Here is a 21,853-nt window from a genome sequence, read left to right on the forward strand (position 1 = left end):
AGTATTACCATCATATTAAAGTAAACTTGTTTAAACCTGGATCATTTCAACTGAGCATACTGTATGTTAGAAAAATGCATAGTTAGAGGTTACCTTCAGTAAAAAAAAAAAAAGGTCAAGAGGATCAGTAGATCCATAACATGTTAACATGTTTATGACAATGGTAACTTTCCCTGAAAAGGTGGGTGGAATGGATTTTTCATTCTAGCACCATTTCTTGTAGCCTATAATATCGTTTGTAATCCAGGTAGCCTTAATTTTATACTGCCCTTCAGGAAATGTATCACTGCTCAGTGCTCCCCAATAATAAAGATATTTATGAGGTGCGGTTCCTAATTTTTCACCAATGGCTCAGTTTGAATTGTCCAGGTTTGTGACAGGTTCAGTTTATGGATTAAGGACAAGCTAAAGGTCAGGGGCATTTGGTGAAAAACACTTTGTTTTTAATTTGTATTGGGCTTTAGATCCTAAAAGAACATTATTTGTAATGCAAACCATTTTAAAGACCAAGTCCAAGTACTTCCTCTCATGTACTTGCCGATACCAATTACCGATACCGATTTTTCTTAAAGGGGCAGGTGACATTTAAAAAAAAACAATACAGACTAATGATTTTAGACCAATTTCTTTATGATTATGAAGAACTTTAATTTAAGACTGTTTTAGAACAATAAAACATTTCTATTTGCTTTCACACAGCTACAGTGAAACTACAAATCCGATCATGCATCTGCCTCTTGGATAATTTAACCTATTCATGTTAGCAGGGGAGAATTGTAACTCTATTACTGCAGTGTACTGGAAGTGTGTGGTGTGGATCATTTAACCTGGTACACACTTCCAGTACACTGCAGTAATAGAGTTACAGTTCTCCCCTGCTAACATGAATAGGTTAAATGATCCATAGTACAACTACATGTTATGTACTATGGATCATGATTTAACCTATTCATGTTAGCAGGGGAGAACTGTAACTCTATTGCTGTAGTGTAGTGGGGGTGTGTGCTGTATATACTGTATGTACTACATATACAGTACACACTTACAGTACACTGTAGCAATAGATTTACAGCCAGCACTGTCCCAGCTTCCCTCACTCACAGTTTCACTCAGATCCCTGTTGCCTCACACGATGCCTCTTGTAGTCGGCACTGGGCAGGATCGCTGCATCGCGTCTCAGTGCTCAGCTTGTGGGAGGCGCTCACAATTCTGCCCTGCTAACATGAATAAGTTAAATCATGATCCATAGTACATATACAGCACACACATCTAGTACACTGCAGCAATAGAGTTACAATTATCCCCTGCAAACATGAATAGGTTAAATCATGATCCATAGTACATAACATGTAGTTGTACTATGGATCATTTAACCTATTCATGTTTGCAGGGGATAATTGTAAATCTATTGCTGCAGTATATTTGGAATATGTACTGTACATGTACTACATATAGAATACACTACAGCAATATATTTACAATTATCCCCTGCTAATATGAATAGGTTAAATGATCCATAGTAGATAATAATTACATAACATGTAGTTTTACTACGGATCATTTAACCTATTCATATTAGAAGGGGATTATTGTAAATCTATTGCTGCAGTGTATTCTATATGTAGTAGAATGTACAGTACATATTCCAAATACACTGCAGCAATAGATTCTTGTTGTTCACAGTAACAATTCTAAACTTCCCACTTAAGCCCAGGCCCTCACTTACTGTTGCCTGTTCGATCGAGGTGCCTCACAAGGTGCCGAACGATTTTCCTCACACGTGAGGACGTCATCGCCACTGAGCTGAAGAGGAGCGTTGCGTCGTGTCACTGCTGCTCCTGTGGGCGGCTCTCCAGGTGGGGTCCTAATTTAGGTGGGCAGGGACTGCCCAGAGGACCCCACCACACTCGGCACGGCAAGTAAAGAAAAAAACAAAAAACATAGCGCAAGCTTTGGCGCTATCTGTCGGGGCATTTTGACAAGTACTTGTCAAAATGCTCTGTAGCGGTGCTAGTATCGGTATCGGGACATCCCTAAGATATATATATAGAATGTGGTCCCATGGCTAACCTATGTTTTTCAATGCTTTCTATTTCAGAGAGGAAAAAAGACTGATAACATAGTCCTTGCTCAGCTTGAACTGTCTGCAATTGATGGACTGGAAGAACTTCCTCTATACCCAAGAAGTGCTAAAAAATCCTCAGCAATTCCTTCCTGGTGTCGTTGTTTGAAATGTCTTCCAGAAAATGCATTTGAAGATCAGCTCTGCTGCCGATATCAAAATGGGGAATGCATTACAAACTCGGAAATGTTTAGGAAGCTGGTCCTGCAGAGACTGGCTCTGGTGCACATCCTGCAATACAACAATCCTCTGATAAACAGGCATTCCATAGGCAAAAAACAGCTAGCAGAGTGCGCTCGAAATCAGTATGTCCAATGGCGCTTTGGGAGCAATAAGAATATGATGGACTTTGCAAAGATACCAAGCTGTTGTAAACATGAAATAGAAAACACGTTCAATGGTGATGCATCTGAAACCTCCTTGCAACATGCAGATAAAGACACAAAAATGCAGTCCGCCTCTGATACCTCCAGGAAACCTCTGCTGAAACAGCAGCCTATGGCAACACTACCTTAATAACAGACATCTGTTCTTTCTGTGTTGACCTCCTTACTTAAACAGATCAGTCCATCCAACTCTAATATTACCCTTTGGTGTAGATGATAATTGGGAGAATACTTACTGCCTCCTATACTTTATACCAGGGGTAGGCAAACTCCTTTCAGCTGCGGTGTAACGACAAATCCCATAAGGCATTGCAAGGCATAGACACTGAGCCACAGACATGACTAGAGACTGATGCGTGATGGGATTTGTTGTTTCACCACAGCTTGAAGGCGGAAGTTTGCCAACCCCTGCTTTATAATTACTCACTACAGTAGGGAAATTTCGTCATAAATCTTCCTCAGGGCCACTAGATGGAGCTGAGTAGCATAGAATTCCTATGTTCCTCAGCACCATCTAGTGGCGTTAATGCTGTGCTAATTAATTTCGGCCAGATGTAAGCTGGACGGAAGACTTATAGGACAGCCCCAATCAGTATATTGCTTATGTTCATGAGCAGCAGCCTCACTTCTTCTGCTTTATTCCCTTAGCTAAAGGTTACAGTGGACAACCAGACAAATCTTGTTGATATGATACACATTCATGCTGCCCAACACAACAAAAAATGGTTTAGTCTGGAGCTGCATTTAAAATTCAGCAGGAAGAATGACAATACTTTAAAACTACTGCCATAGGTGAATAGATCCAAGCCTTTACATGCTGTGATTCTACCACAGAGCCCCCAACAGATATGTCAATGAGTAATTCAACCTACCAGCATCTCTTAACTGATCACGTAGCACTCAGCTAAATCTTAGGATGGCAGGATTTCTTTCAAGTTAAACATGGCTAATGCTTTAAAGAAAATCCCCTCACAGGGCTGAATTCTGAATATGCAAGGGAAAATGATGGACAATGACCATGTATACTGTCCAATGACCATGTACACTGTTCAATGTGATGATAATTCAATCCTAATTGCCACCACTCATATGATTCAATGTCAGAAAGTAGTAATCAGGAAAATGATCAGGAATGATCTGGCCACATATACAGAATGGCTCTGGTCTATAATCACATAATTGTAGTTTCCCAGTGTATGGCCAGATTTAGTATCAGTAATAATTGCATTAATTCATATATGGGAGTACCAATGTAGGTTACCATTCTAGTATTCATTACATATTTATTATTTATTACAGATATTTATATAGCTCCGACAATTTACACAGCGCTTTACATACTGCACATTCACATCAGTCCCTGCCCTCAAGGAGCTTACAATCTAAAGGTCCCTATCTCACATGCATACATACATAACAGGGACAATTAACCTTCCAGCATGTCTTTGGAGTGTGGGAGGAAAGCGGAGTACCCGGAGGAAACCCACACAGGCACAGGGAGAACATGCAAACTCCTTGCAGATAGTGACCGAGATTCAAACCGGGGACCCCTAGTGCTTCCAGGTCAGAAGTGCTAACCACTACGCACTAACATTATGCAATGTTAACAAAATTAACAGTTTAATACAAACTTTAAGAGCTAACAGTACACTGAGACTCTTTTTTTTCAATTTCATCCTGTATTTTGAAAATGTTTTATTTTATGTATAGCTAAACCTTTTTTTAGATAGGGTAGGGGAAGGGTTAGAACTCCTGTCAGGTTTTACTTGTTGTCCATGTCCCGCTAGGTATACACACCCTCTGTATTTGTCCTGGTTACCATAGTCATTAACACATTATGTGATGGGAAATCCAGAACTTTACAGTTGTCACCAGAAGAAGAGGTGAGGGTAAATCTTCCAATGAAGGCACTTGTTCAAGTGACAAATGAATTACCCTCACTTTGTAGAGATTTCCTCTTACTTCCTGTTGCATCTCCACGACAGGAACTGAAGGGAAATCTCACTAATTGGACACAGACTGCAAAAAAATAAACTGATGGGTTTTAACCTTTTGCTACTCTTTCTAAAACTAAAAAGAAAACTTTTGTCTATACAGGGGTACGCAACCTCGGCACTCCAGCTGTTGTGGAACTACAAATCTCATGATGCATTGCAAGACTCTGACATCCACAGGCATGACCCACAGAGGCATGATGGGATTTAGAGTGCCAAGGTTGCCTACCCCTGGGCTAACCTACATTTGAAATGGAAAAACAGAATGAAATTTAAATATAAACCATTACAGATCATAAACATATCTTTACACAATGCCACCTGACCAGGATATGTTCAAAACCAGTAACGCCTAACAGTTATCCAGAAGTGCTGTTTGCTGATCCTCGTCTGATTTCATGATGCTAACATCTGATTGGCTGTTACAGATTAGCATACTTTGGACTAGGGATGTTCAGATACCAAGTGCCGTACTCGGTACAAGTACATGTACAGATACTTTTCCAGCTCCAAGACTACACTAGAGAAAAATTCAAAAGTTAGGAGGCAGCTGTCATTTCTAAGGAACATACAGAGCTCCTGAGATTTGTACGTCTCTGTTTTAATGAAATATTTGTCCAAGTACTCACAGATACAAGTACTGATACATTTTTGTTTATTGTCATGTGGCAGTTTTTCTAAAACAATACAGACTAATGATTTCAGGACAGTGGTGGAGCGCCAGAGCCAGGTCCCAGCTGCAAAAGCTACAACCCTGGTAGTTCTCATGAAAATGTCAAGTATCGGCACTGGTATCGGCACTGGTATCTGGACATCCCTACTTTGGACATTATCCTTATCATTTGCACTGTCTTATGGAATAGGTCTAATTGTGCCTAAAATCAGCCAGTACAGAATGAAGAATATTTTTGTTCTGGCTTTATTTGTAAAAAGTTTTGTAACATAAATATTGTAATACATTTTAATAAACAGAAATGTGTGTTTTCTTTTAAAGTGGTAAATCTTTTGGAATAGTATGTATTTTTTTTTAATTATGTGATAAATATGTAAGGTGACCATTATGAACAATAAGTCAAAACCAGAACCCACTAAACCTTTCAAGTTGTTTGTGATGATCGGGGCTATTAGAACATATCCCATATTTATGTACAACTCTGTAACCTTCCTTTAAAAAATGCTATCTCTGTTTTCCAACACAGGAGACATTAAAAAAGAACTATGAGGTGAGTGAAAATCACTCATCCTCATAGTTCGGGTTGACACGTGACATTGAACCTGTCACGCGTCGGCTCAATAGATCGGGAAGTGAACGAACACATACCGTCACTCACTCACTTCCCGATCATCTCCCTGCAGAGAGCTGTGACTGGAGGAATGGAAGGGGCGGGTACAGCTGGCTCTGCCTCTAGATAGGCTGAACCAGCTGTCTCTCATGCAGCTGGGTGGATCCAGACAGTATTGTCGAAGATCCACCCCGGCTGCGGCGGTCTCAGTATATAGCGAGCAATAGCCTGATATATACTGAGCTTTGGGTCATGGGAGGACGCTAGTATTTGTCCTCCCGTGACCCTTAAGAGAACTATGTGGAAAAACACTTACCCCATAGTTCTCGTTTAAAGGAACTCATATGAAAATGATTTTATTTTTTTTAAATTTTAACTTTGAGATGCATACAGGGAGCTGTAGTAGGGAGTAGTTCACTTTTTAGACATTGCTGTAACACACCAGTACAATTCACTTTTATCTGTAATCCTGGGACACGCATGGTAGTGATGCTGTAATACCTTTTTTACATGTCTATCACATAAGAAGCCTGATCTAAATACATTCCAGTACAAGGGAGATTTTTATAGCCAACAATCAGATTTAAATGTCCCTTGAAACTCTTAAAGTGACTTAACTGCTTGGATCTCTGCACAATACTTCTCATTGTTTTGTGTACAGAACCCTTTTTCTTTAACCACAGACCCCAGCTGCCCTCTGAGAGATCCAGCATCCAGCTAAGGGCTTGTTCACACCAAGCGCGGAGCAGATCCAGAGCAGAGCAGGTGCAGACCGGATCAAAACTGCGTCCAATGTATTCCTATGGTATTTTGAGCTCCAGTTCACATCGCACCGCGCAGATCCAGAGCAGGTGAAAAAACTGCGGCAAGCCCTATTTTACCTGCTCTGGATCTGCTCTGGAACATATCAAAAATGCATGCAAAACGCAAAAACGCATGCAAGTGCCTGAAAGCCCATGTTAAACTTAAAAAAAAAAAAAATTCGCAAAAACAGCCCGGAAAGCATCAAAAACGCATAGAAAACGCGGCACAACACACTGCACTGTGTGTGCAGAAACCTGACTGGATCTGCTCTGCATTTGGTGTGAACAAGGCCTAAGTCTCTACACTCTCCAAAAAGTCTCTTCTGGTACTCCCTTTAAATTACTATTTTCTCTCACCTGAAAACATATTTTGGCAACGTCCTCCTTTTGAAATCCAAGTCCTGCTGTGTGATGTTCAACCTCTCTACAGTCTCCATTTGATTTTCCAAACTTGTAATATGAGTTTCTATCTAAATGATCCAATCAATTTGTATCCAATCAGACAGACCCTTAGGGTGCCCACACACTTTACGATAATCGCGGGAAATCCCGCGATCGTACGATTATCGTAAGGTGTGTGGAAGCCGTGCGACCTCTACTACTGTAAGGTCGCACGACTTTAAACTTACGAACATGTTCGAAAACCCGCCGAGCATCGTACGATGTTTGGCGGGTGTGTAGCATGTTCGTAAGATAAAAGCCGGACGGGCCGGTGTGCACAAGCGCACACTGCCCGTTCGGCATTGCGGTCATCGGAAGCCCACCCCTCAGGGGGGCGCGGCATGCGATCATCGCAAGTACGATCTGCCTGTCCAAGATTAAGTACCTTACAACCGTCGCAAGACAAAAGTCTTGCGATGGTTGTAAGGTGGTAGCCCAGCATTACACTTCACACTCAATGGTAGATATAAAGGCGATTGCTCAGTCAAATTGTAATGTGTGTGATGAGCTTAAGGGCTAACTCCACCTTCTGCAAAAAATAATATATGCACCCACATTGAATATAAAACTGTGCATGTATTAACTTTTTGCATTGGAGTCTGCAAAGCATTCCATTTGCGATCCGTGAACTATGGGTGCAATGCACAGGCTCTTGCAGACTATACCTCCTTAAGTTATAGGGCTGGAGGAAGTTATCAATGAACATCACTACACTTGAGCACTTGAGCTCCATTGAGAGCTACACGTCGTTCTACTGCGGCAGTCTTTTCATTCACGAATCCTGTATATTGGATCTGTAAATGAATGACGCAGTTGTGTGGGGGGGGAATCACGCACAGCTGCGCCTAATTTAACAATACACAAGGTGCTGAGGGGAGAAGAACCCACGAATCAGTAAGGGGGTTATGTTTTATCTTACACTTTAAATATAGCTGTGATATGAAACATGTTCCAAAAGGTGGAGTTAGCCTTTAATATGGAGATGAAGGAACTGCACCATCATTATTTGTGAAATGCTACTTTACATTAGTGCCAGTGCTAACATGACATTCAAAAGAGTAACTTTAAAATTAAGATGAAATCAGAATCTGGTTTGATTCTGGGAAATGCTTCCTGAAAAATATTTCATATATGTAGATTTTATTGAGAAGACTAGTAATAGAATTGTTGGTAAATAGGATTTTGCCTTTTGTTTGTAACTGAATTATCTGGAATTGACATAGCTTTTTATTCACTCCTTATGAAAACAAAAAGCTTAAGGGAATCAATATTTGTGCATCCAGGATTAGTTATTGTGAGCTATCAACCAAGAGAAATGAAGATATGTGTGGTGTCTAAGGGAACTTTCCCACCTTAACCAGAGCTGTTTGCTAAACACTATACATGTATGCATTCAGGGTCCAATTCAGAAATCCCCTTTGGCTCTGGTGGATGTGAGCTCTACTCAAGGTTGCCTATGCTTATCTAAGATTTCACTAGAGCAAAGGCAGTTTTCCAGCTTATAGCAAAGGTCACCCCTGTTACTAATTCTGTAAAGTGTAATAATACAGAGGTGCCCATACAACTGTACGTGGTGCTTTGGTAATGTGACCAGATTTTCATAATGAAATCTGGGGGCATCCTAGTGACCATGCTCACTTATAACCACTCCAACAAAATAACACCCCCCTTTGTAGCCACACGCACCCACAAAAGTTTTATGTCCTGGTCACAAACACTGGCCATCCCTCCCAGCACCACTATCCAACCACACTACTCACAAAGAGAATTGAATACATAATGTGGGTTGATTAACCGAGCAGGTCACTGGTCACAGACGCACTCCGAAGATGAGCACCGCCATTCAGCACATTGGGATGAAGGATGAATGGTGGGGGGTAGCTTTATTCATAACACAAGACTCTAAAGGATCAGCCATCACTATGGGGCTGTGTGATCTCTCTGCAGGTGCAGTGGATGCTTACTAGCAGCCGGAAGTAGATCACACAGCCACGCAGTGCGGTTTATCACTGCGAATGAAACGTCAGGTGATGGGACTGTGTGATAGATCTACTGGCACCTATCTAATCATCCATGCAGGGCCTCTTTAATATTGATTGTACTTTGGGCAAACATTTGCTTGGGCCCCCTGTCTTGCACCCTACCTGCCACACACTGTGGCATATGGCAGGGGAGAGAAGAGAGACAGCCAGGGGAGAGAGAAAACAAGACAAGATAGTCAGGGGAGAGAGAGCGAGGCGAGACAGCCAGGAGAGAGAGGAGAGACAGCCACGTGAGAGAGTGAGGAGAGGCAGCCAGTAGAGAGAGGAGAGACAGCCACGAGAGAGAGTGAGGAGAGGCAGCCAGGAGAGAGAGTGAGGAGAGACAGCCTGGGGAGAGAGCGAGATGGAGAGACAGCCAGGGAAGAGAGTGAGGGGAGACAGCCAGGGGAGAGAGCAAGGAGGATAGACAGCCAGGGGAGAGAGAGGAGCGATAGCCAGGGGAGAGAGAGCTGAAAGACAGCTAGGGGAGAGAGAAAGGCAGCCAGGAAAGAGAGGAGAGACAGCCACGAGAGAGAGTGAGGAGAGGCAGCCAGGAGAGAGAGTGAGGAGAGACAGCCTGGGGAGAGAGCGAGATGGAGAGACAGCCAGGGGAGAGAGCCAGGGGAGACAGCCAGGGGAGAGAGCCAGGGGAGAGAGCCAGGGGAGAGAGCAAGGAGGATAGACAGGGGAGGGAGAGCTGAAAGACAGCCAGGGGAGGGAGAGCGGAGAGATAGCCAGGGGAGAGAGAGAGAGCAGAGAGATAGCCAGGGGAGAGAGAGCAGAGAGATAGCCAGGAGAGAGAGCAGAGAGATAGCCAGGAGAGAGAGAGCAGAGAGATAGCCAGGAGAGAGAGAGCAGAGAGATAGCCAGGGGATTGAGCAAGGAGAGACAGCCAGGGGAGAGAGTGAGGGGAGACAGCCAGGGGAAAGCGAGGGGAGACAGCCAGGGGAGAGAGGAGAGACAGCCGGGAGAGAGAGCGAGGAGAGGCATCTAGGAGAGAGAGTGAGGAGAGACATCCAGGAGAGAGAGTGAGGAGAGACATCCAGGAGAGAGAGTGAGGAGAGACAGCCTGGGGAGAGAGCGAGGAGGAGAGACCGCCATGGGAGAGAGCCAGAAGAGACAGCCAGGGGAGAGAGCAAGGAGGATAGACAGCCAGGGCAGAGAGAGAGGAGAGACAGCCAGGGGAGAGAGAGCTAAGAGACAGCCAGGGGAGAGAGAGCGTGTAGGCGGGGTTCACTCTCTGGGTGTTGCGTGTGAGTTCCCCTTGGGTTGGCTCTGTGTAACCCCATGTATGCAACACGACACCAGGCGCCCCACGGTCAGGGGCCTCGGCTCTGGCCTCGTGCAAACAACTCCCACACGTGTAGTACTGCGCACACAGGGCCTCATGGCTTCCACCGCCTCTGCAGTATTCGGCGCTCCCTCCCCCTTAGGGAGAAAGGCCACCATGAAAGGCACCCTATGTCGGGCATAGCCCCTTTGCACACCTACCCTCCTCAGGATGGTTACAGCCCCGATACAGTCCAACATCACACTCCTGTAGAACCCCACCTTCTCAGAGGTTGGAGGGAGAAGAACCAGGTCACACAGATAGTCTTTTCTTGGTTTTACTTGAAAAGGATGAACATGACAATAAGCATAGGTTTCAGCCACCCCCGAGTGGGATGACGGCACATCTCTTGATATTTGCATAGTGATACAGATTAGAGAGAGAGAAGAACAGCCCAGGTGCAGCCCAGAGTCCACGACTTACTTCGGCCAGAGGCCCACTGGCAAATATTGTCAGTCTTATAGGCTCCTAACTTTTCTCCGGAATCCCATCCTTGTCAGTCCTAGCTCGGTGGTTTCCCCCTCCAGGGGAAACTGGGGAATCTCTATAGCTCTACATAGTCCTAGGCCTGGTCCTGTCCTTCCCATGGACAAGCCTATGTTTTAGAGTCAGTCTCTCTCCAGAGACTCTGCCTACAGTCTTAGACTTCTGCTCTCCTGTACTGTTCTGCCTTTCCCCTCTCGGATGCCCCCTATAAATCAGCTCTCCTGGGACACAGAGTCTCCCCAGGCCATAGCTACATCTATCTCTAGTGCCCCATGGGGGCATCTAGTGGCCATTGGCCATACTGCACCTACCTACAAGCGGAGAGATAGCCAGGGGAGAGAGAGCGAGGAGAGACAGCCACGAGAGAGAGTGAGGAGAGACAGCCAGGGGAGAGAGTGAGGTGAGAGAGTGAGGGGAGACAGCCAGGGGGGAAGAGCGAGGGGAGACAGCCAGGGGAGAGCGAGGGGAGACAGCCAGAGTATAAAAGTATAAACGGTCTGTCACATGTTTGAAGGACAATAAGGGGAGAGAGAGAGAGAGAGAGAGCAGATCCATGGTGTGTAAGGCATGCAGGTGTTTACAAACAGGAATAACAGGGCCCCCGTGGTTGCCCCTGTCTGCCTGACATCCTGCCATGAAACCTGGACACAGCATTCTAAACCCAGTCTGTCTGGGTTAATCCCAGACAGATGGCAACCTATCAGGTGTGTCCGCGGGCGAGCAGCACAGAGGGAACCCGCTGGCAGGAAGCAGCCGGAAGGGTCAGAAGGCAAGGTAACCAGGGGGCAATCCAAAGAGGTAGTCGAGGGTAATCCGAGGTCGAGGCAGGCAGCAGAGGGTCAGAAACGATAGGCGGTCCAAGGTCGGTACACGGGAGGTCAGCAGAGGGTTCAGGAAACAGGAAACAGGCAACAAGGCACATAGGAGGGGCGCTTCGTATGTCACACCATGAGGTGGAATAACTCAGCACCAAGCCAGAGCTCAGGCCAGGTTTTTATAGCCAGGGGAGTTAGGACCACCCCCCGGTCACCGAGGCAACCAGGACGCTTCCTTTCTCGGGAACCAATGGCAGGCGAGAGAGATGAAAGGTGTGTACAGGGAACCTCCCCCAGCAAGGCTCACACCTGATGCCTAATGATGCAGGAGTGCTACACGCGTGCCCCCGGGGATGCGCACGCAGCCTGCGTACCGCGCATGCGCACCCGCCGTGCGACTCGCGCATGCGTACCCGCAACCCGGGCACCAGGAGTTCTGCCAAGCTGAGGGGAAACCCGTGCCCGTGGCCCCGAGCAGGGGCAACACCCCCTGCTTCCTGACACAACCCTAGGTACTTCAAGTGCAGGGCCAGCATCAAAATGCAAGCCTACACAGGCAAAGGGGCATTTCCCTGAAGCACCCTCAGGTGGCTGCCTATGCAGCCTTACGCTATCGCTGGCCCTGTCTAGATTGCCCCAAAGCCTTCTGGGATATATGACATATTGCAGGTAACTGGGGACATCATTCCTGTCCAGACGAGAAAGGCAAAAGTGCAGTTTGTATTCCATGATAAAAAAACCAAACTTGTATTTGCTACTTCAAGAACGGGGGGAGCACTATACTGTAAAGAAAAAAATTAGTTAGGGGTCGTTAAGGATGCTAAGTCTTTAAAGTATAATTAAACCCTCCTCTTTTTTTGCATATATCTACTGCTAGCAAGCAGTAGATATATGCAAAAACATTTAAAAAAAAAAGCTAAGAAAAGGGTTTAAACTTACCTGTGTCTCCAATGCGTGCTGCCGTCCGAAAATCTGAATATTCTCGGGCAGCCGCAAAGGATCATGGGGCGGGCGCATGTGCAATAGCAGATCTTCGGCCAGGATAAGAGAAGAGACACAGGGTAAGTTAATGCAGCAGCCTGCACCCGCACAGACTCTGTGGGACAGGAAGGGACACAGAAGACACATCAGTCAGCACTGGATCAGAGACCGGAGGGACTCCTGAGAACTACTGGAAAGAAGAAGATGATCAGATCAAGAGGCATCATTTAAGCTAAGTCCTTACAGCAGCATTGTTGGGGGGGGGTGGGGGGGCTTTAGTCTTTAATGTCACTTTAATGGAACCCAATCATGCATCAAAACCAATACTGACCACACATGAAGCCAGTTCGGATCTAATAAACGACCGATTCATAAACAAGTCATTGCCTCAAGTCATGTAGCTGTTTATAAATCTGGGTCTGCGAATTGTGGCCGTCAACGACTACGGTAGTCAATATGCAAGTCAATGGCCATAAAAGGTGTATAGCAGGGGTGCCCACAAGGTCGATCGCGATCTACCAGTCGATCGCAAAAAATACAGTTTTTAAAGGAGCAGCGATTTTAACATCACATAAAGGGTAACAATAAAAATGGAAAATTCCTTTAAATATTTAAGCGTGCAGATATTTCTTCTCTAATGTGATTTTGAAGTGACACTAAACTCAGGCGTTATATTTAAAAAATGCATAGTGGTGGAAAAAATGGTGCTGCATCTGTATCAGTGTGGGAAGAAAAAAATGCCCCTGCTTGGTATTAGTAGGAGGAAAAAATGGTGCTACATCAGTGTCAATGGGAGGCAAAAATGGCTGCTGTGATACTGGTGTCAGTCCAAGGAGGACTACCGTGGCATACATGCCATGTGTCACTATGAAAACGCATGATAATGTGCTGACTGGCCACACACATCCTAATTCCCGGACATGCTGGATTGCTGAGTGCCAGATCCATCTGTTTCCTTCGGAGTTAGTTCCCGTTCACACCTGGGAGTTTTGATGCTCAAAGCTAAGCGTGACAAAACAGAGAAAGCCAACTAAATGATAAGAGGCCTGGGGGAACTCAGCTACGAGGAAGGATTAGCTGCACTGAATTTCTTCTCCCTGACTGACAGTGATTTTGGTGTCACCTCCTCATGGACCGAGAGCCCGACAGCTGCATGAACAGAGGATGAACATCCCCTCCTCTCTCTGCTGGCATCCTTCACCAAAATGACTGCCGGCAGCTAAGTGCGCCTGACATCACTACACACCTGTGTGATGACATCCCCGCGGGGGACACCCGGCCTGGGGTGCCTCTGCTGTCAGTTAAATGTGCATGATGACTTCAGGTGCGTGCACAATGACGTCACGCGTGTGCGTGATAGGGTTGCCACCTGTCCAGGATTCACCCACACAGTCTGGGTTTTGAATGCTGTGTCCGGGTTTCATGGCAGCAGAAACCCGAACACAAGATGTCAGGGAGACAAGGGCAACCAAAACAAGATAGGAGCTACTGGCCCCCCACTAAAAATAGTCTCAACTGTGATATTTACATAGGAATGGATGGCGCTATTTACATATTAATACGCCACGACTCATTCTCCCAAAAAAATGTCCGCTCGTCGCTACAGTGTTTGGGTTTCGCTTGAAGAAAAGGTGGCAACCCTAGTGCGTGATGATGTCCCACCGTTGACACCTGGTGGCCGCAAAGTGTAACAGCATGCCTGGAGTTGCCCCTGTGCAGCCTTAGTCCCCATTTACACTGAGCGACATGGATAATCGCGTGTTTTCCGCGCAATTGTCATATGCCCGATATTGCGCGACTTGTCGCGCTACTTCACACGACTTTTCGTATTGGGCTGTAAGCAAACAAGAGCAAAATCGCGCGACATCCGTGCAAAAAAGGGTCAAGTACAAGCGACAAGCTACAGCGACGAGCTAGAGGCGACATTGAGCTGTAAGATGTGAACAGCTCCATTGAAATGCATTGGACTAACTACATAGAGCGATATCGCGCGGAAATATGCGATTTAGGAGCGGAAATTCGCGTGATAAACCGCTCAGTGTGAACGGGTACTTACAGTCATGTGGGAGCCAGGTTGGGGACTGCATTTTGAAAAACGGGCACACATCCAGGGACACTTTGGGGGTATTTATAAATACCCTTCTCTGTATTTGAGGGTGGTCTCTTCTGAATATTGCAATGTTTTACTGGCTTCCGTGCAAAAAAAAATACATGTGCATTTATTATTTTTACGTTACATTTATTTTTATTTGACATTTGAATATACGTCCATGTTTTCCGAAGATCCTCTATGAAGAACAGCGGTCTGGTGTTTGGAGGTTGTTCCGACAGTGAACACTAGGTGGCGTGTGTCGGCTGCGCCCAGCTCCACCCCGCTGGAAGTGGGACTCATCCTTGGAATGATCATATGACTGTGTTCAGAAGTCCTGGGAGTCCGGTGTTCCTGCCTCTTCTCCAGCCATGTCTGGTGGCGGTGGCGGCTGCTGCCTGGAAATATACAGCTGTGTCTTTGACTATAGCACGCCTCGTATAGCGCTCATTAAGAGCAGGAAGATCGGGCTGCTGAACAGACTCGTCCAGCTGCTCATCCTGGCTTATGTCATTGGGTATGACTTGCGCTTCTCCGCTCTGCTGGCTGATGCCACCTTTACCTGGGACGGGTCACGTGTCCTCTCCGCCTTCCATATGGCTGTGCCTGATAGAGGCCGATCCAGCTTACATGTTCCTGGAGCTGGATTTGTGATCAGCACACTATTGTTTTATTACACAATCATTTCCTTTTCCTCTGATGACTCTCATCTAGTTTCTTGCTGTGAACTTGCATTGTTTCACTTTCCTTTCTGACTTTTGTTCAAGTGTGTACACACACCTCAAAGATCTCAATGTCTGGTATCCTTCTCCTCATTTGTAGCATTTTAATGTCTGAACCTGCTAAGATCTGAATGTCTGAACCTGCTAAGATCTGAATGTCTGATATCCTTCATTTTAAAGTGAACCTCTATTGAGAGTAATATGGAAACTGCCATTGCTGACATCCTTCTGAAATGCTAGTTGCCTGGCTGTCTCCAGTGTCAGTACTTTGTCATTGACCTGGAACAAGCATGCTGAATAGAAAGTCAGGATGAAGCCTGAGCTCCTGATCTGCAATCTGAGTAAAGTACTGAAGCCATAGGATCGGTATGATGGCCATGTAAATAGCGCTTTAAAAATAAAAAGAAGAAAGGTCAGTACCTCTTTTTTGGAAAGATTAGGCAGCAGCAATATTCCTCTGTGTAGAGGTTTCCTTTGATTTTAAAGAACTGCAGGTTGTAGAAAATGAATGCTTGCAATGAGGCTACTCCCAGGACTGCAAGGGTTAACTGCTTGTTTTTTTACTTGCCTGATCCTCGGCCCTATGACAGTTGAGAACTCGCCTCTCTCCTGGCTGTGTTATGTCCCTCAGTGTCTTCACGTCTAAGACATGATGATGTCACAGGTCCGTAGACCACCGAATCCCAGGGGGGAGAAGAAGCTGCAGGGACCAGGCTAGCAGTGCGGCGGGACCGAGGCTTGGGTGAGTATTACTTTTTTTTTTTTCCCCACCCCTAGAGAAAAACAGCTAGTTGACCCTTGCAGTGCAGTGTAGCCCTACTACAAGAGTTCATTTTTCTAAAACCTGAAGTTCTTTAACATTTTTTACAACTGTTTAAAAAGTATTTGTAGCTGCTATACCTTTCTACTGTATCACGCACTTTCAGCCCTCATCCACACCTGAGCATCTCGCTGCATGTTTCCTGAAGCGTGACAACACTGAATATGAAGAAATGCCATTATTTTCAGTGTTGTCACCTGTAGCTTGAGGCTCGAAAAAGTACATGAGTTTTTCTCTTGGGCAGAATTGCACATTTGTGGTACCATAAATCTAACAGAGGCTGAAAATCGTGTGTGCACCTAACAACCATCTCTTCCTCCTAGTACCTGCTTTCCATTGGCTAAAACAAAGCCGCTCAAGCCAGAAACTATGCAAAAAAAATGCTTCTAAATTGCCTGAAAAAATGCTCGGCTCAGGTGTGAATGCAGACATACAGGCCTATTCACAAAATGGTGAAGAGTTTGGAGAAGTGACCAATCTAGGACAACATCGCTGAACTGGAAAGTGAGCTGAATTGGAGAATTTTGCCAAATCAGCTATGTTGTCCTAGATTGTTCACTTCTCCTGCCTTCTCCAAACTCTTCACCCTTCTCTGAATAACCCTGTAGGTGTTTTTTTTTCACAAGATCCCCACAGCTTTCGCCCACTTTGTCTAATTGGATTCTATTGGAGAGATGTGGGGATCCTTGTGGAAAGTTGTGTGAAAACATTAGAGGTCATTTAGCAACATAGGACCTTATGAGGAGCTGGTGGTAATAACTTCTTATCACATTCTTGGTGTTAGTTTTAGGTGAAACATAAATAACAAGGGCTCAATCATTTTCCTTTGTGTAGAGAGATCTCTTTTATCTTCTTTTGATTGAGTTTCTGACAAGCGTGCCTATAAACCATCACTTCTCAGTGCATTACTATAACAAAATGCAATCAAAACACACTGTTATAGAAGGATCAATATGTGAAGAGCAATGGTGGAATGGAACACAGGGAAGGTTGTCAGCGATTGTTTTGTAATCGGATTGCTAAATGCTGTTGTGGATTGCTGAACAATATTGTTCTTTTACATGGTATCAAAGTGCAAGGGAAACCAAAATGTTTTCTAGTTTTGGATAGACTGGAGAGTGATTAGAACACACATCAGGTTTTTATTGCTGTTTGTGTCCCCATTGGGGAGATTCACCCTTTTCTATTTGTCTTGGTGACCATTATCACTGATATTGAAAGAAAATCCCACATTTTGTGTCGTCACCAGAATAGGAATAGACAGGAAATCTTCCAATGGGGACACTAGTTCTGTTTTATCTTGCTGAGCGCCAGGCACAGGCAGTCCCCGAGTTACTTACATCCGACTCCTACTTACAAACGGAGGCTATTACTGTACAGCAGGGGTAGTTGTAATGCTACCGCGCTCGTGCTGAGGAGGAGTGCCCACCTTTTTGGGTCTGGTTTGTAGTACTGTAACAACTTTACAGGGGGTTAACTCTTCCCTATGCTATCCAAAACACAAACATTTATAGGTATCATGTTTCCATACAGCTGGCTTCAACTCTCTCAGCTCGGCTTCTCTGAACTTCCTGTACCGTACAAGATCATTAGGGAAAGCACAGTCTCCAGCAACTGTCCATTTTCTTTAAAAAGGGAAGAGGGGGACAGGGGGTGCAAGGAGAGACTTGCTTTTGTTCAGTGTTTGTGGAGACACGCACAGATTGATAAGACACACAAGGGTGGCTCCATAGAACTCTTCAAAGGAAATGAGCCACCCTAAAGCAGGATATCGGGACCAGTGTTCAGGGGACTAGCTGATTCTGCAGGAAACATGAACTGCTTTTAAACATCAAGAAGCAACATCCATTGTAAGTGATTTTATCAGCATTTGAAAAAGCTTACAAACCATTTGGCTTTAATTTCACTTTTGGTTGTACTTTAAATCTGATCTGATTTTGATGTCTGATCACTCCGTGGCAATGAAAGCTCTGTTGATTGTCTTGTGACAGGTGGGTTTTTGTCTGGGAGAAAGGCTACCAGGAATTCGACACAGTGGTCAGCTCTGTGAACTCCAAAGTTAAAGGCGTTGCAGTGACAAACGCGTCCCAGCAAGGACTGAGGATTTGGGATGTTGCTGATTACATTATTCCTGCTCAGGTGTGTTTTCAGATTATTTGAAAAATCTTCCCTTTAATCATCTGACGCATTTACATTTTTATTTTGTTAATGCCGGTTATCGTGTGCAATAACATGAAGTACAGCAAGTCATGTATGTATGCCCTTTGCGGTGCATTGCCATTCATTTTCAATGGCCCCCCAATGCATGGACCATACACATTCACCAGAGCCTCAGTGAATACATGCGTTGCCGCGAGGTGTGAGTGCCCACTGAAAATGAATGGGCAAACTGCATTGATGCAGAAAAAAAAGGAAAAATGCTCATCCGTATGTGCGTAGGTATGAATGGGCCCTTAAAGTACAACTAATACCCAAACTACTTTTCTTAGTTTTGGATAGTGGAGAGGGATAAAAACCCCTGTTGTCCCTGTTAGGGAGATTCACCCTCTCTATTTGTCCCAGTGACCATTATCACTGAAAGTAAATGAAAATCCCAAATTTTGGGCTGTCACCAGAACACGATTGGACGCAGGTTCTGGTGACCCTACTGACCACCAGGGAAATCCCTCTCCTTTGAAGGCATTTCTCCTTATTCCTGTTGTGGCTATCAGACAGGAAGTGAAGGGAAATCTCCCCAATGGTACACAGAGGGGAAAAAAAGTAAAGCTGACGAGTTTTAACCCACCCTTAAGCGTGCCATACACTGCTTAGATATTCAAAAGAACTTTCATACAAAAGAACTTCTTTCCACTTGTCTGTGCATATAACTGTAAAATGGGTAACAAAACTTTGTGTGAGTTGTCATTTTTTATGATTTATCTGCTTAGAATTGTCTTCTCTTCAGTAGGTGAAAGACTTGGTACAGATATAAAATGTTTATTATTACTGTGCACTGACATCAGTCTTTTTATGAAGCAGTTATAAAACCACTTGTTCCATACTAGTTGTGTCCTGTTTAGAAGCTTACATTTCCAAGTCTACATTACACTTTATCTCCACCCTGTTTGCTTTTTATATTGCCCAGAGCAATATAGGATTATGGTAGCAGTGTGTCTAATATAGTGACACATAAGGTGCGTTTCTCAATTTATTATATGTAGGGCTAACCGGCAGAAAGAAGCGTTAAAGAGAATCTTGCTCATGTGTTTAAATGACAACAAACACACCTTTAGAACTGTTTAGTAATGACAATCTACAAACACATACTTCTAGATAACTGCTGGCTTTTTATTCTTTGCATACCTTTTTTTTCCCCCCCTCCCCATTCTTCCGATGGTGGCCATTTTTTTAAACTAAGGGCAGGTTAATCCCTCCCCCTTTACTTCCTGGAACTCTGTCACATGTGCTTAGGACATGTGACCATGCACATCATCTCAGGGGAGGAAAATATATTTCCCTGAGATCTCCTAAGGTTTAACAGGCTACAGATGAGATTTCACAGGAAGGCACTGGTGATGTAAAAGTTCCCAGGATGTATCTCCTAGGCATTGGCTACATCACTAATGCCCAAGAAGACCAGGATGTGGAAAATAATAATTGTAAGTAAAAGAAAAATGTTTATTTGGCTAATGAATGAAAAATGATTTAATATCAACATGCAGAACTCCATGCTATTGTAATTTTTAGTGAAAGAGGGTAAAGGTCCTCTTAAGAGAATGTGTAACCTATATCTAAAATGTGTGTAAAACCTAACTGTTTGTCTATTAAGTGCAATAAAATATCTGTTGTCCCATCAGAAATTCAGTACTGCCCGGTGTACTGTTCAAGTAAAAGCAGATCTGAGCACCCATCCACACCTGAGTGTTTTGTCACGCATTTCCTGAAACGTGACGGCACTCAACATGAAGAATTTCATTAGTTTTAATGCAGCCCATTTACACCTGAGTATTGTGTCACTTTGATCTTGAAGAGAGTATGGGTAACTTTTTTTTCCACGCATATAGACTGTCTCCCTGTAGTAACTAGCTTTTCATTGACTATCACAAAAACTTTCAAGCCTGAAAACGCTTTAAAAATGTGCAAAATGGCCTCAGAAGACTCCTGCTCAGTATGAATCAGTATGCTCTATGTGCATGGCATACCCAAACTTTACATGGGGATGTAAAAAACGCATCAAACTAAAACACACTGGATCCATGTGCTGAGGAGTGAATGTAGTCTAATTGATATTTTTAGATCACAAAGTGGAAAGTATGGAGAAGCAGCAAGCCAGTCAAAGGCTGACAGTTAAGGAATAAAAATGACTATGGAGCTGGTTTTCAGACTTTGCACTGTAGATCACTGAGAACGTTTTGTGAGTGTAGCTTGGGTAAATCATTGGAAGGAAATCAACCTTAAATATTTTGGCTTACTTTAGTTTGACAGTATAAGTTACTTTTTGGATTAGTCTAACAGCATTTCAGAGCAGTGTTCAGTCTCTTAATAACATTCTATTACAGTGCAGTATTAGCCAGCTGTCTTTTTAACATTTGTAATAAGTCCTCAGCAGGGCTGGATTTCCCACTAGGCAACGTAGGCATCTGCCTACAGACACCCTCCACAGATGGGCCCACTTGTCTGTATTATATATATTTTTTTCTTTTTTACAGTCCTCCCAGCCTGACTGAGGCTGTGAGACCTCGGGAAAGGAGGGGGGTGCTTCAGATTTCTTTGCCTACAGGCTCCTGAGAAGTTAACCTGGCCCTGGTCCTCAGCGTGCATTATACCCACAGGATATCACTATAGAGTATTCAGTATTGTTACGTCACTGCATCAGGAACTGATATTTCTTCTACAGGTGATTCCTAAATCTCTTGGGGAATGAAGTAGTAATTTCCCCTCTCTAGCACCATAAAGTATTAGTCCTCCTCCTGCATTCTCTATAAGCCTCATTCACACACAACGCAAGAGCAAAATTGTATATTGCGTGTGTATATGCGTGCACTATATGCAATCCCAGAATGCATCATTCGTAATAGAAATGTTAGTGAACTGTACACGCGTGTATGCGCGTAAAATACGCCGCCCAGACGCATCTCGGTTCCATTCTTTTTTTACGCTACGCAAATATGCAGCTCCATACGCAGTTATGTGTATGGAGCCATTTATTTGCATATGGTACAATACGCGCATATACGTGCGGCAGTGTGAATGAGGCCTTAAGAGGAATAGACAAATTAATATGGAATCCAGTAGCCAGTCTGCCCAATCCATGAACAACTAGAAGAAGCCTCAAATGTTGGATGCCAGTGATATTTTTTGAGAAGCATTGACGACCTGGCTCCTGGGATTTGTCCAGCCCCTATGTACAATGTTGGCTCCCATTCACACTTGAGCGTTAGCTTTGTAGGGCAGTTGTTAGGCACATTAGTTAGCTAATCACAAGCAAGTCCAGTTGCCTTTTTACCTTTTTTTTTTTTTTTTTTTTTTTTTTTTTTTTTTTTTTTTTATTTTTTTGTAAAAGGGTTTTTTCCTTTTTTTC

The 21,853-nt window shown here is 44.2% G+C and overlaps 2 protein-coding genes across 2 annotated transcripts in view; both read left to right on the forward strand.

Annotated features, from left to right (window-relative positions):
• P2RX7 (purinergic receptor P2X 7) overlaps positions 1-2,638 on the forward strand; it is a 47,918-nt gene extending 45,280 nt beyond the window's left edge. Inside the window, exon 13 of the mRNA XM_018556742.1 lies at positions 2,099-2,638. Within this exon, the coding sequence (XP_018412244.1) occupies positions 2,099-2,638 (540 nt within the window). The remainder of the gene's footprint in view (positions 1-2,098) is intronic.
• A 12,445-nt stretch (positions 2,639-15,083) lies between these two features.
• P2RX4 (purinergic receptor P2X 4) overlaps positions 15,084-21,853 on the forward strand; it is a 46,094-nt gene continuing 39,324 nt past the window's right edge. Inside the window, exons 1-2 of the mRNA XM_018556754.1 lie at positions 15,084-15,268; positions 18,285-18,432. Coding sequence (XP_018412256.1) covers positions 15,123-15,268; positions 18,285-18,432 — 294 coding nt within the window. The 5' untranslated portion in view covers positions 15,084-15,122. The remainder of the gene's footprint in view (positions 15,269-18,284; positions 18,433-21,853) is intronic.

The sequence above is a fragment of the Nanorana parkeri genome, unplaced genomic scaffold (genome assembly GCF_000935625.1).
Source record: "Nanorana parkeri isolate BGI_ZX_2015 unplaced genomic scaffold, ASM93562v1 scaffold13, whole genome shotgun sequence".
NCBI classification, from domain to species: Eukaryota; Metazoa; Chordata; class Amphibia; order Anura; family Dicroglossidae; genus Nanorana; species Nanorana parkeri.